General features: G+C 35.8%; 1 protein-coding gene and 1 long non-coding RNA gene across 2 annotated transcripts; one reads left to right on the forward strand and one right to left on the reverse strand.

Moving 5' to 3' along the window:
* Positions 1-1146: 1146 nt before the first annotated feature.
* On the reverse strand, positions 1147-2415 carry LOC138895129 (uncharacterized). Its single transcript, XR_011409331.1, has 2 exons — positions 2283-2415; positions 1147-1390 (listed from the first exon to the last, which is right to left on the reverse strand). It is a non-coding gene; the product is annotated as an uncharacterized lncRNA (long non-coding RNA).
* Positions 2037-4871, forward strand: LOC104121590 (protein trichome birefringence-like 43). The gene is made up of 5 exons (XM_009633616.4): positions 2037-2620; positions 3273-3444; positions 3806-3984; positions 4090-4248; positions 4347-4871. The coding sequence occupies exons 1-5, from the start codon at positions 2214-2216 to the stop codon at positions 4591-4593; spliced, it is 1164 nt and encodes a 387-aa protein (XP_009631911.3). The 5' UTR covers positions 2037-2213; the 3' UTR covers positions 4594-4871.
* The last annotated feature ends 8421 nt before the right edge of the window (positions 4872-13292 follow it).

Genomic DNA, 13292 nt, shown 5'->3' on the forward strand with positions numbered 1-13292 from the left:
TAGCACTAAAAGCTTGGGGGGAGGGGGATTTGTTGTGGTTTCATTGAAAGAAGCTGATTCAGGGCTGAATTGTGAGGAAGGATTGACATGTCTCTGTCTTTCATCCTGAAGTATTATATTATATGCACTGTCTAGTGATGATGAGGTTGCATCATGAGGAGATTGCTTCTAACACTGATATATGTATCATTCACACCCATAAGGAACTGATGTAGTTTATCTTCCTCTTCCTCTTTCTCAATACCAGCTTTGGTAGCACAAATGCAAGTACTATCATAGCTGGTATGCATAACCCTCAATTCATCCCACAATTTCTTTAATTTATTGAAATAGGAATCAACATCAAGAGAGCCCTAGTTAGTGGAAGCTAATTCTTTTTTAATCTCAAAAATTTTAGTCTCATTCACAGTACCATACCTCCTATTCAATTGTTTCCAAATATTCTCAGCTATTTCAGAGTATTGTACACTCTCAGCAATATTAGGAGATAGAGAACTGGTCAACCATGAAATGACCATACTGTTACATTGATACCACTATTTAGACTCAGGTGAGTTGGAAGGAGGTCGAGGTAAACTACCATCAATGAACTCAATTTTATTTCTAGCAGACAAAGATACGATAATACTCTTTCTTCAACCCCTAAAACCCGAGCCTGAGAAAGGTACAGTGACTAGGGACATGCCACGCATATTAGAAGAGTGAAGGAATAATGGACTCGAAGGTTTAGGAACAAACTTAGAAGGTTCTCGACTACTAGAACTAATACCAGTATCGGAATCAGAGGGAGCCATAACAGAATCAAGTATCAAGCAAATATGAGAATGTAGAGAAGATACAGAAATACTCGTTCCTTTTGCAACCGAAAAAGGCACGGCCTTGACAATGTCGACGAATCAGAAGAGATAGAAGATTCTGGCCTTCGAAATTTGAACAAACCCCAAAAAATGTTGGAATCCTAATTTTTGACGAATGCCGACGAAGACGAAAACCATGACAGAATGAGATGAGGGTACCACCGGAAGATGCGTGACGCCAAGATCATCCCTAATTGTCGCTCTGATACCATATAAATATTTGAGAAGCAAGAAGATTCGAAGAAGAAATGACTAGGGTTTGAAACGATGAGAAGAGCATTGAGAAAGCTTCCAGAAAATTCTCTCTGTTATTATTGAGAAGTAAAGGAAAATGAATTCAGCTTAAACTAAAATGAACTACATATCTATCTATATATACATTGGGCTTATACCTGAAAAACACTACTGGCCTAACTCTTATACATAAATAAAAGCTATCTTATATTATATTTGGGCCTCTATCTCGAGCTTTAAACTTGGGCTTCCTGCTATTGTTATATACTTCAACAAAGGGGTGAGCCGATCGTATCAACCTATACAATATACATAACAGATATTTAAATTAGTATTCAATAATTCAAATGAAATAATTAAAGCTCTGTACGTGACTATCATTTAATTTACTTCATCCTTCCCATTTTATATGATCTTCTTTGACTTGGACGGAGTTTTAAAAAAATACTTTTGAAACTTTTAATCTAAAATAGGTTATAGACATTTGCGAGTTTCAAAGTTAAATTATTTCTAAATTTTAAAATATATCATTATTTGCGGAACATACTAAAAAGAAAAAGGTATCATATATATATATATATATTGGTTTAGAGTGAGTGTAATATTAATTATCTGAGTAATAACTATATTAGTAGTGAAGATAAATATAAAATAGGTTTTCTAAAGATTCCCAGTAAAACACAAGAAAATAAGTATTAACGGGATTGTTACACAAATAGTGATTCAATATTTATTTTTTCTAGTCGGTATACATTGATTATACATTAATTATATATATTTTGTACATATATTATATTAAATATCTTACCTCTATTTTAGTTTAAGAGATTGGGTGGATGGCTATATAATCGTGTTAATCCTTCTTCTTTTTTAAACTAAAGTTGGAAACTTGCAAATTAGGAATGCCAATAATCCCAGAACTGCTAATCAATTTCCTTCTCGCAATATGCATGAACTAGATTGAATGAAGATAGGGAAAGTAACAAATGGCACAAGAAAATTTTCTAATCAAGTTGTCAATATCCATTGAATAGATAAAACAGAAATCAATAAATTGGAACTAAGGAAATCAAAAATGTTTAACCGATAGGAGAAATTAAGGATTACTATTTATGATCACTTATGCATTATATGAACAAACACAATCATGCATTCCAATTCAAAAATTCATTTAATGCATTTCATCTTCACCTATATATTGCACACATACAGAAGAGAACTCGAAGTTTTCTGATGGCCGTTTGTTATTCTGTATCTGCCATTGCCATTGTATCAACTTTTTTAACCATCTTTTCACTTTCCCTTTTCTTGAATTCGAAAACCAAGATCTTCAATAAAGATATAAGCATATTAGGAACAAACGGATGCGATATTTACAAAGGAAGTTGGGTTTTTGATGATTCATATCCACTCTATAATTCATCAACTTGTCCCTTTATTGAGGAATCATGGGATTGCCAAAAGAATGGACGCCCTGATAAAGATTACCTAAAATATAGATGGCAGCCCTATGGATGTAATTTGCCAAGGTATAAGTTTGTTTATCCTTTGATTAGTCATTAAATGAGTTCGATCGATATTCTTGAATTAATACAACATCAACTATATGTCTGTCCCAAACAAGTTGGGATTGGGTATAAGAATCCTCAAATCTTCATTTAAGCTCAACTCATATCATCATTATACCAGATAAACTAAAAAAGAGAAATAAGTTAAATATATACATAAATAATAGTAATATTATAAGTTTTCTAACATATCCAAAACATATTCCCAACTAGTAAATATCAAGAAATTGTAGATTTCATGGTGTTCCTATTTTTCTTATGACTGTTGTGGTGATACTAATATTTACTAATATTGTCTCCCTTTCTTTGCATCTTTCTTCTGGATTTCATGGTGTTCCTATTTATCCTATGATTGTTGTTGTGATACTAATATTGTCTCCCTTTTTGCTCTTTTGTCTTTTTTTTTTTTAGCTGAGGGTCTTTCGGAAACAGCCTCTCTACTCCTTCGGAGTAGGGGTAAGGTCTGCGTACACACTACCCTCCCCAAACCCCATTAGTGGAATTTTACTGAGTTGTTGTTGTTGTAGATTTCTCGAGACAACTTGTTTCCACGTAATTTTAGGTCTGTCCTGTCTTATTCTTAAATTAATATTTGATTTTTTTTTCCTTGTAGATTTAATGGAACAGAATTCTTGTTAAAATACAAAGGAAAGCGCATCATGTTTGTTGGAGATTCACTTGGTCAAAATCAATGGCATTCACTTGCGTGCCTGCTTCATGCATCACAACCACAAGCCAAGTATATTATGGATAAAATTGGAAGGCATTATACATTCACCATCCCGGTAAGCCTTTTTTTGTTTTTTTTGAATTTAGATTTCATATATAAAATAAATTATGACACTATTAAATTAGCTAAAAGATAATTACATTTAGTTCATAAACAATGGGATTAGTAACCTGAAAACTAAGACAGGTTGCTTATTAGTTTATATAATTAGTTAAATTCATTCTTTTCATGTTTTGTTCACTTTTTACACAAAATCTCTAGGAAACATCTTGATTTTTTTGGTCAAAGTAGACAAAAAGAGAAAAAGAAAGTTTTTATCAGATGTCTTTCTTTTGTTTTTTCTTTCTTATTTTTCTCCATAAAGACATGATTATAAATATATGATTTAATGGAATACTGGTGAAACGTAACTGTAGGATTACAATATTTGGTTATTGTTTCTTGGGAATCCTCTCATTGTTGACATTATCACGGAAAAGGGCTCAAGAGTACTGAAGATTGATTCAATCAGTTCGGAAAATGTCTGGAAACAAATGGATGTTTTGGTGTTTAATACATGGCATTGGTGGAATCGCACAGGGATTAATAAACAAACGTGAGATACATTATATTGGATAGAGCAATTTTTTCAACATTCTTTATGTATAGTATATGTTTATTCCCTACTAATTATTAATAATTAATTCAAGATTTTTTGCAGTTGGAATAGCATTCAAGATGGGAATACTACGTACAAAGATATGAACAGATTAGAACTTTACAAAAAAGCACTAAATACATGGGCAAAATGGGCTGATTCTAATCTTAACTCCACAAAAACAAGAGTCTTCTTTCAAGGAGTTTCTCCTGACCATGAGAAGTAAATTTCATTTTTCCTTTTAACTAAGTTTGTTCTTTTCTAAGGTAAATATGGTAATTAATATCTTGAAATTAAAATATTTTATTGATTATACTCAGATGTGAAGGAAAAACAAGACCAGTGCAAAGTCCAGGAAATTTGTTTCCAGGAGAAATAGAAGTAGAGAATGTTCTGAAAACAATGTCAAAGTTATATGTTCGCTTGATCAACATAACGAGATTGTCACAATATAGAGCAGACGGTCACCAATCCATCTATAGCTATAAAATGGACTGCTTGCACTGGTGTCTACCTGGGGTCCCTGATGCTTGGAATCAACTCCTTTACCACCACCTTGTTTCATAGTTTTAGCATATTTTGCACTTTTTTTCTTCTTAATATACTTTTCTTTAAAATTTCGCATTGAAATCTACACGAAATTACAGCCCCTTTAAACCTGGGGAATGAATTTTGGCAATCCTGAGTACCTTTTCATCTAACTTAACAACTACCTCTAATTAAGAGGAAGAATTCTGATCTTGTTATACATTCAAAGCTATATCTCTGTCTTAATTATGAGGAAATGAGCAGCCAGCTATAGCAAGGACCATAGGCTATTAATTTGGTTGTTATTAGATGAAAGACAGGGCCAGCTTCCTAACTATCCAGATGTAAGTTAATGTTCTTAACGTCGACGTACGAGGTAATGTTTAAATCGATAATAATGGTAATTTATAAATGTTTAGATTTTATGTTCAATTTTCTCTTGGAGTAAGAGAACGTAAACTTGATTCAACTTTCTATCTAAGGTTAGTCTATTGGAGTATCATATTTTGGTAAAGAACGGAGACAGTTTGGGTGGACTACTACAATTACATGCCCATATTTTAATGCAATGCAATTGAAATCAAGTTGCATTAATCATCTTTCGAAATTTTAAAAATTACTACTGATCAAAAGGTTAGGATGGACTGCTAGCTCTACATTCAATCATACCACTGTATTAGGTAAAATATGTTATGGCACGTGGCCATCGAAGAAGGAGACACGTGGAGCCTAAGTTGGGAGGACGAAAAACCAAGGCATTGAATACTCTGCGCCCGGTAGCATTCAATGAGGAATATTCCGTAGCATTAAAGAGCAACGGCCCGTTACAGAGAATTTGGCATTTATGTTCACCGTTACATCTTCATTAATGCTCTTCATAATTGACAGTAAAGAAGGGCACAACCCTAGTACCTTCTTCATATCTATAAATAATAAGCTCAATGATCATTGTAAGGGAGATGAATTTTCTCGCTAACCTATACTACATCCTATACAGAATTTTAATACCATTTTGCTTTCTCGCTTTTTGATCTCATCATTATTGTGCCCGAAAACCTTGTTCCCGGACTCGTCGGTTCTGTCATTTTATCTACATTCTAAGGCTAAGTATTTTATATTTCATCAGTTATTCCGTTACTTTTTGGATCAAGTTAATTCAATTGTCTAGAAACTACGAACAAATTCAACTGTACCGTTTTACGGGTAAACAATTTGGGGGCCACCGTGGGGCCTAGGCAGCTGTGCAATTAAATTGATCCTTGCCTTTTTTACTAACGTATTTTGATTACTTTGTCTTAGCAAAAAATCATAAAAATGGCACATAACACTGTTAACAGCACACGCAACCCTAAAATTCAAGGGGAACAGCCTCATTTCGAGGATTCAATCAGTGACACTCGCAATGAGGGGAACAACGCCACACTGGTACATGACAGGCGGTACCCTCGACAGGTTCGGGAGGTAACTCCTGATGATGTTGATGAGGAGCATCTAGCGGATGTAGTAAGGGTCATGCAAGAGTAACAGGGAATCATTCTAGGCCATCTCACTCGGCAGGATCAGGTTATGACGGAAGTGAAGCAGGCGCTATCGGGTGCCTCAAATAAAGCAAACATGCGAGATCTCGTTCCTCCTGATGTTCCCACGAACCAGATGACGTAGAGAGTGGATAATAACACTCCTAGGGACGAAGTTGGCTCCGACGGGGCTGGGGGAGTAGATACGGCCTCTACAACGAGAATGATCCGTTCAAGGATGAACTTTTACGGTTCATGAAGGAAGTAAACGCCCGCATGGATCAAATCTCGGGCGCACCACCAGTATTAAAAGGCCCAAACTCGAAGAAGTATATTCAATTACCGTATAAACCAAGCGCAACCACGGAATTAATCCCGAAGCGATTCAAAATGCCCGGAAGTGCCGAAGTAAGACGGAACTTCAGATCCACAGGAGCACATTACCACCTATACAAAAGCGGTGAAAGAAAATGATTTGGCTCCTCACGAAATTGAATCCGTATTGCTAAAGAAATTTGGTGAGACTCTCACGAGGGGAGCTTTAACGTGGTATTCATTATTGCCCGAGCATTCCATAGATTCCTTTGAGATGATCGCAAATTATTTCATCAAGGCTCATGCTAGTGACGAGCGCAAAACATACACTTAAATTGTGCTCGCTAGTCAAAGATAGTATAGTATAATTATCGTCTCCACAGGGATTCGATTTAAACAGTATTATCGTAGTTCGTAGTTCGTAGCTCGATTTCTATCCAGGAGGATCAATAATGGAGATTTATACAGTTTAAGAATTGAAACTAAATAAGAACCTAAACTATTGACTAATGAAAATCTCAATAAAGGTAAGCAAGGAAGTGATCAATGGGAGCAAATATGGGTTGATAGGATAGGTGCAAGATAATTATTCGGGATCTAACTCTAGATAATTTACTTTTAATGTTCAAGTGAACCTGTCAAATTCACTTAATTATCAGTACAATTATTTAGTAGGAACTCCTCTCTCGATTAAGTCTCAACCTCACAATATGAACCAATTTAAGCTCAGTGAAGATATGCAAGAATTCGTAATGGATTGGTCTTTAGGAGAACCTCTTTCGATTATCCTGCTAACTAGGTTTAATCAATGATTCAACTAGCCTCTTTCGATTACTTAGAAGAATTTATGAACTTAACCAACAATATAGTGCAAATATATCACAAGTTATACCTCTTTCGATTACAAGAACAAGTGAACATTGATGCAACAAATAAATCTTCCAAAAACGATTCAAATGCATAAACATAAAGTTATAATCCACTAACAATCATCAATACACCAAATCCATCAAAACCCAAAAGGTTCTACTCCATAGACATGAAGAAGTTCTTCACAAATGAAACAAAAGTATAGGAAAACATAAATACAATCCAAACTCGGATCTTGAGTGAGGAAGGAAGGATAAAATCATTGTGCTCTAGCTTCTCCCTCTTCTCCTTAGCTTTCTTAGGTCTTGGTATGTCAAAAGTGTGTCAAAATGGTGTTTTGGGGTATTTAATCTGCCCCCAAAGCAAATGTCGGACGAAAATACCCTCTCTTAGCGAAATAGGGCCTTTCCCGGACAGGACATGCACGACCGTGCACCTGGTCGCGCACTTTGCACACCATTCTGCCCAAAGTATGCGCCCAGTGCGCGACCGTGCACCTGAGTTGTATAAGTTGGGAATGTGGGGAAGTGTAAAATATGAAAGTTGTATTCCTTTTAAATATATTTCCAACGATATATTGTGGTGTCAACACGGAGTTCCGAGCTAAAAGTTATATACATTTTACTCGACACTGCGCAATATGCCTGTTCGATTCTTCGTTTCGTTCCACTATCATCCGTTGATCCCGAACTCGATCCCGACTTAATCCTTGTGTTTTTACTCAAACTTCAAAACTAAAAATAGCATGAATTCATGCCACAACATCTACATAGCTCGGAATCACTCCTACAGGGCATAAAACACACAATAAGTGCAAAACGATTCAAATACATAAACATAGAGTTATAATCTACTAACAACCATCAATACACCAAATCCATCAAAACCCAAAAGGTTCTACTCCATAGACATGAAGAATTTATTCACAAATGAAATAAAAGTATAAGAAAACATAAATACAATCCAAACTCGGATCTTGAGTGAGGAAGGAAGGATGAAATCCTTGTGCTCTAGCTTCTCCCTCTTCTCCTTAGCTTTCTTAGGTCTTGGTATGTCAAAAGTGTGTCAAAAATGGTGTTTCGGGGTATTTAATCCGCCCCCAAAGGAAATCTCGGACAAAAATACCCTTTCTTAGTGAAATAGGGCTTTCCCCGGATAGGACAAGCACGACTGCGCACTTGGTCGCGCACTTTGCACACCATTCTGCCCCAAGTATGTGCCCAGTGCGCGACCGCGTACTTAGTCGCGCACCTGAGTTGTATAATTTGGGAATTTGTGAAAGTATAAACATCAAAGTTGTAGCACTTTTAAATAGCTTTCCAACGATATATTTTGGAGCCAAAAAGGAGTTTCGAACGCAAAGTTATGTGCATTTTACTGGATATTGCACAATATGTATGCTCGATTCTTCGTTTCGTTCCACTATCATCCGTTGATCTCTGAACTCGATCCCGACTTAATCTTTGGGTTTTTACTCAGACTTCAAAACTCCAAAATAGTATGAATTCATGCCACAATATCTACATAGCTCAGAATCACTCCTACAAGGCATAAAACACACAATAAGTGCAAAACACGCCTAATTAAAGCTCAGCATAAGTAAAGTGCAGTGAATTAGAGTGAAATAAGCGACTAAAATACGGGATTATAGCCTACCATCAATACCCCACACTTAAACCATTGCTCGTCCTCGAGCAATCAAACTACACTCCACTTAGACATGACCTTTTTAAGCAACTCTCCTAACTCATCACACCAAAAATATTAGAACAGATTATGCACAAGACCGTAACATCCTCGCCTCAAGATTTGACTCAACAGCACCATGCATTTTTCACAACCTGCTCACTTACTCTAACACAGAGGTCAATGACATTACCATTCCTTCATAAATCAAGTGCCCTCACATAAGAATAGAGAGTGGTTCCACAAACAATAAAGTTTAAGAACAATTAGGAACTCAAGATAGGAAGAATTTGCTCACTCTCAGAACAACATTCATGTGCAACAAAAGATGTATCATAAGCTTGCCCGTAGTGTACTACTCTACTAATTGAGCTTATTTAGTCAAGGATCAAGTAGGACTTCAATTGGTTGTAATGTAGGCTGTGGGATGGGTAGGATACATTTGGATATATTGACTACACCTCCCTAAGCACTTTAATACATTCAATTGACCGTTCAAAATCCAACACTTATGTCAAACCATAACTCTACCTTCACATCAATATACATTAATTCCCTACTTTTTTAAGCACAATCACATCAAGTAACCACTATCAAGGAATATTTTTCACAATCATACACTTATTTTTTTTTCTTTTTCAATTCAATTGGCTCTTTCTTTTTCAAAATAGTGCACATTTCTCCTTAGTTCAATAGTTCCACTCAAAAGCCAAACCAACCACCCCACACTTCAACTTTTACAAAGTTCATAGAATTTTAAGTGCTCACGAGAGGTAAATGGTTTAAATAGATGGTCAATTCAAATAAATGGATAAGGCTTATAACGTGGTTGCCAAAGAAACAAGATTATAGGCTCAAAGGGGTTAACTACGATACATAACAATTAGGTAGGTAAAACATATAACTGGCTCAATAAAGAAATGCCTATATCACTTCCAAGACTAAACAAAACTATTATTTCACTTTGCAAATACACGGGGCAAGTTGTAGACATCAAATGTAATGCACAGAATAACACAAAACCTCACACGCACATGGCACATGACTCACTCGATATTGGATTATCACAACACTCTAGTAAAAGCAATTAAGCATAGTTAAGACTATACAATTTAAGGTACTTATACAAGTGTCAAAAACTGAGTCTAAGTGTCACGACTAAAGCACTCACTATTCTCAAAGCATAATAAAGTCAAGAGATATTGTTTCAACTCAAATCATAGCACAAGGTTTTCTACTACTACAAAAATAAAAACTAACTACACCCGGTTCAAACAAAACCCTTGAAAAAGAACCGCGGCACAAAGAAAAACTAAGAGGGAATTATTATACTAACTAAAGAAAATATATATATTTTTTCTTCGACTTTAAAACTTTCAATCAAAAGAAACGAAAAGACACATAAGAACAAGAAACGGAAAACAAACAGTTATTTTATTTACATATTTACATCTCCACCCTACACTTTAAATTGTGGCATGTCCCCATGAGACACAAATAAAAAGCAAGAGGTAAAGAAAACTCCCCTGGACTTTTTCCGCTTCCGAGAACTTGTGAACTCCACCCCTAATTCTAAATGCATTTTTCGATTTTGCTCCTCGGGATTCTTTATAGAGCTCATCAGGCCAAAGTCCTTTAGGGATTTTTGAAAGACCCGCTCTTTTCTTTCTTTCTTGGCCTCATTTTGAGCGGAGGATTGTTCTTGTAAGATTATCCTTAACTTGTTTTTGCATTCATTTACAAGATCAATCCCTGCATATTCCTGTAAATCCCCAAAAACAAAATTCACATGATCAAGGTTAGAGTAAGAAAATGAAGAGGAAAGGTCATGTGAGTACTCCTCTGGAAAGTCTAAGACCATTTGTTCCTCATTTTCTTCTACTAAAAATTGTAATTGTGGATAGGTGTATAGAGGGTTGAACTCTTCTTGTATTGCTTCATAATCAACCAAAGGCTCATTTTCAATCATTTCAGTTGAAACAGAGTCCTCTTGCAGAGTGGACAACTCTCTGTAGATGTTCATCATCTCGGATAGGCTCATTCTCACCGGTTATCTCCTCCATATATTCACCATCACAATGCAATGAGCTTTCTGAAAGTGTACTTATTATTTGACTCACTTGCATTGTTAGGTTGTTAATGGTTTCATCATCTTGTGTAAACCTCTCTTCCACCTTATTTATGAACTTGTACATAAGCTCTTCTAAACTACCATTCTCAGCTTGAGGTGGTTGTCTCACTTCGCTTTTATTCCAGTCATAATAAGTGTATTTATCCCAACCAGAGTCATAATTGTAACCATATGAATCATCATACTTGTATGGACTAGAGACAGAGTGGGAGTTTTCAAAATGTGAAACATAGGAAGAATACCTACCTGCTTGACAATCAACCCATAGATGATTTCCACCGCATTTAAAATACATAGCAGATCGTTAACAATATTCAGTTGCTAACTCTTCAACCGTTTTCTTAGGCTGGTTGTACTCCATCTTTACAACATTTAGAGTTCAGTATCAAGAATATGCTCTTCAAGATTTCTTCATCAAAAGAAATTTTGAAGAGAAATTAACATAACAAAACTAAAAATAAGAGAAAGAAAAAAAAATATAAAAACTAATTCCTGAATTAGCACTACAAACTATTTCAAACACTATTGATTGCCAATCCCCGGCAACGGCGCCAAAATTTGACGAGCGCAAAACACACACTTAAATTGTGCTCGCTAGTCAAAGATAGTATAGTATAATTATTGTCTCCACAGGGATTGGATTTAAACAGTATTATCATAGTTCATAGCTCGATTGCTATCCAGGAGGATCAAAAATGGAGATTTATACAATTTAAGAATTGAAACTAAATAAGAACCTAAACTATTGACTTATGACAATCTCAATAAAGGTAAGCAATGAAGTTATCAATGGGAGCAAATATGGGTTGATAGGATAGATGCAAGATAATTGTTCGGGATCTAACTCTAGATAATTCACTTCTAATGTTCAAGTTAGTCTCTCGAATTCACTTAATTATCAGTACAATTGTTTAGTAGAAACTCCTCTCTCGATTAAGTCTCAACCTCACAATATGAACCAATTTAAGCTCGGTGAAGATATGCAAGAATTTATAATGGATTGGTCTTTAGGAGAACCTCTTTTAATTATCCTCCTAACTAGGTTTAATCAATAATTCAACTAGCCTCTTTAGATTACTTAGAAGAATCTATGAACTCAACCAATAATATAGTGCAAATATATCACAAGTTATGCCTCTTTCGATTACAAGAACAAGTAAACATAGATGCAATAATTAAATCTTCCAAAAATGATTCAAATGCATAAACATAGAGTTATAATCCACTAACAACCATCAATACACCAAATACATCAAAACCCAAAAGGTTCTACTCCATAGACATGAAGAAGTTCTTCACAAATGAAACAAAAGTATAGGAAAACATAAATACAATCCAAACTCGGATCTTGAGTGAGGAAGGAAGGATGAAATCATTGTGCTCTAGCTTCTCCCTCTTCTCCTTAGCTTTCTTAGGTCTTGGTATGTCAAAAGTGTGTCAAAAATGGTGTTTTGGGGTATTTAATCCGCCCCCAAAGCAAATCCCGGACGAAAATACCCTCTCTATAGGGCCTTTCCCGGACAGGACATGCACGACCGTGCACCTGGTCGCGCACTTTGCACACCATTCTGCCCCAAGTGCGCGCCCAGTGCGCGACCGCGCACTTGGTCGCGCACCTGAGTTGTATAAGTTGGGAATGTGGGAAAGTGTAAAACATGAAAGTTGTATCCCTTTTAAATATCTTTCCAGCGATATATTATGATGTCAACACAGAGTTCCGAGCTAAAAGTTATATGCATTTTACTGGACACTATGCAATATACCTGCTCGATTCTTCGTTTCGTTCCACTATCATCCGTTGATCCCTGAACTCGATCCCGACTTAATCCTTGTGTTTTTACTCAGACTTCAAAACTACAAAATAGCATGAATTCATGCCACAATATCTACATAGCTCGAAATCACTCCTACAAGGCATAAAAAATACAATAAGTGCAAAACATGCCTAATTAAAGCTCAACATAAGTAAAGTGCAGTGAATTAGAATGCAATAAGCGACTAAAACACGGGATTATAGCCTACCATCAGCCGGTTCCAGATAGGTACAAGTCCAAAAGGCCGACATATTCAGGATCGTATAGGGAGAATCTGAGTTATTATGAGAGTTCGTTACCCGATTCTAGAAGGAAAGGATGTTACTACCAGCAGTCCCGGATGAATGGGTAGCTGAAGCGTTCACCAGAGGTTTAAATCCAAGAAGTTCAGACGCTTCCCGAAAG

This window comes from Nicotiana tomentosiformis, chromosome 7, assembly GCF_000390325.3.
Source record: "Nicotiana tomentosiformis chromosome 7, ASM39032v3, whole genome shotgun sequence".
Lineage (NCBI taxonomy): Eukaryota > Viridiplantae > Streptophyta > Magnoliopsida > Solanales > Solanaceae > Nicotiana > Nicotiana tomentosiformis.

Excerpts from the sequence above, each read along its gene's own strand:
- LOC104121590 (XM_009633616.4), top strand. The coding sequence starts at position 2,214 with ATGCATTATATGAACAAACACAATCATGCATTCCAATTCAAAAATTCA. Across the intron at positions 3,985-4,089 it reads ACAGGGATTAATAAACAAAC|TTGGAATAGCATTCAAGATG; the intron begins GTGAGATACATT and ends GATTTTTTGCAG. Across the intron at positions 4,249-4,346 it reads GTTTCTCCTGACCATGAGAA|ATGTGAAGGAAAAACAAGAC; the intron begins GTAAATTTCATT and ends GATTATACTCAG.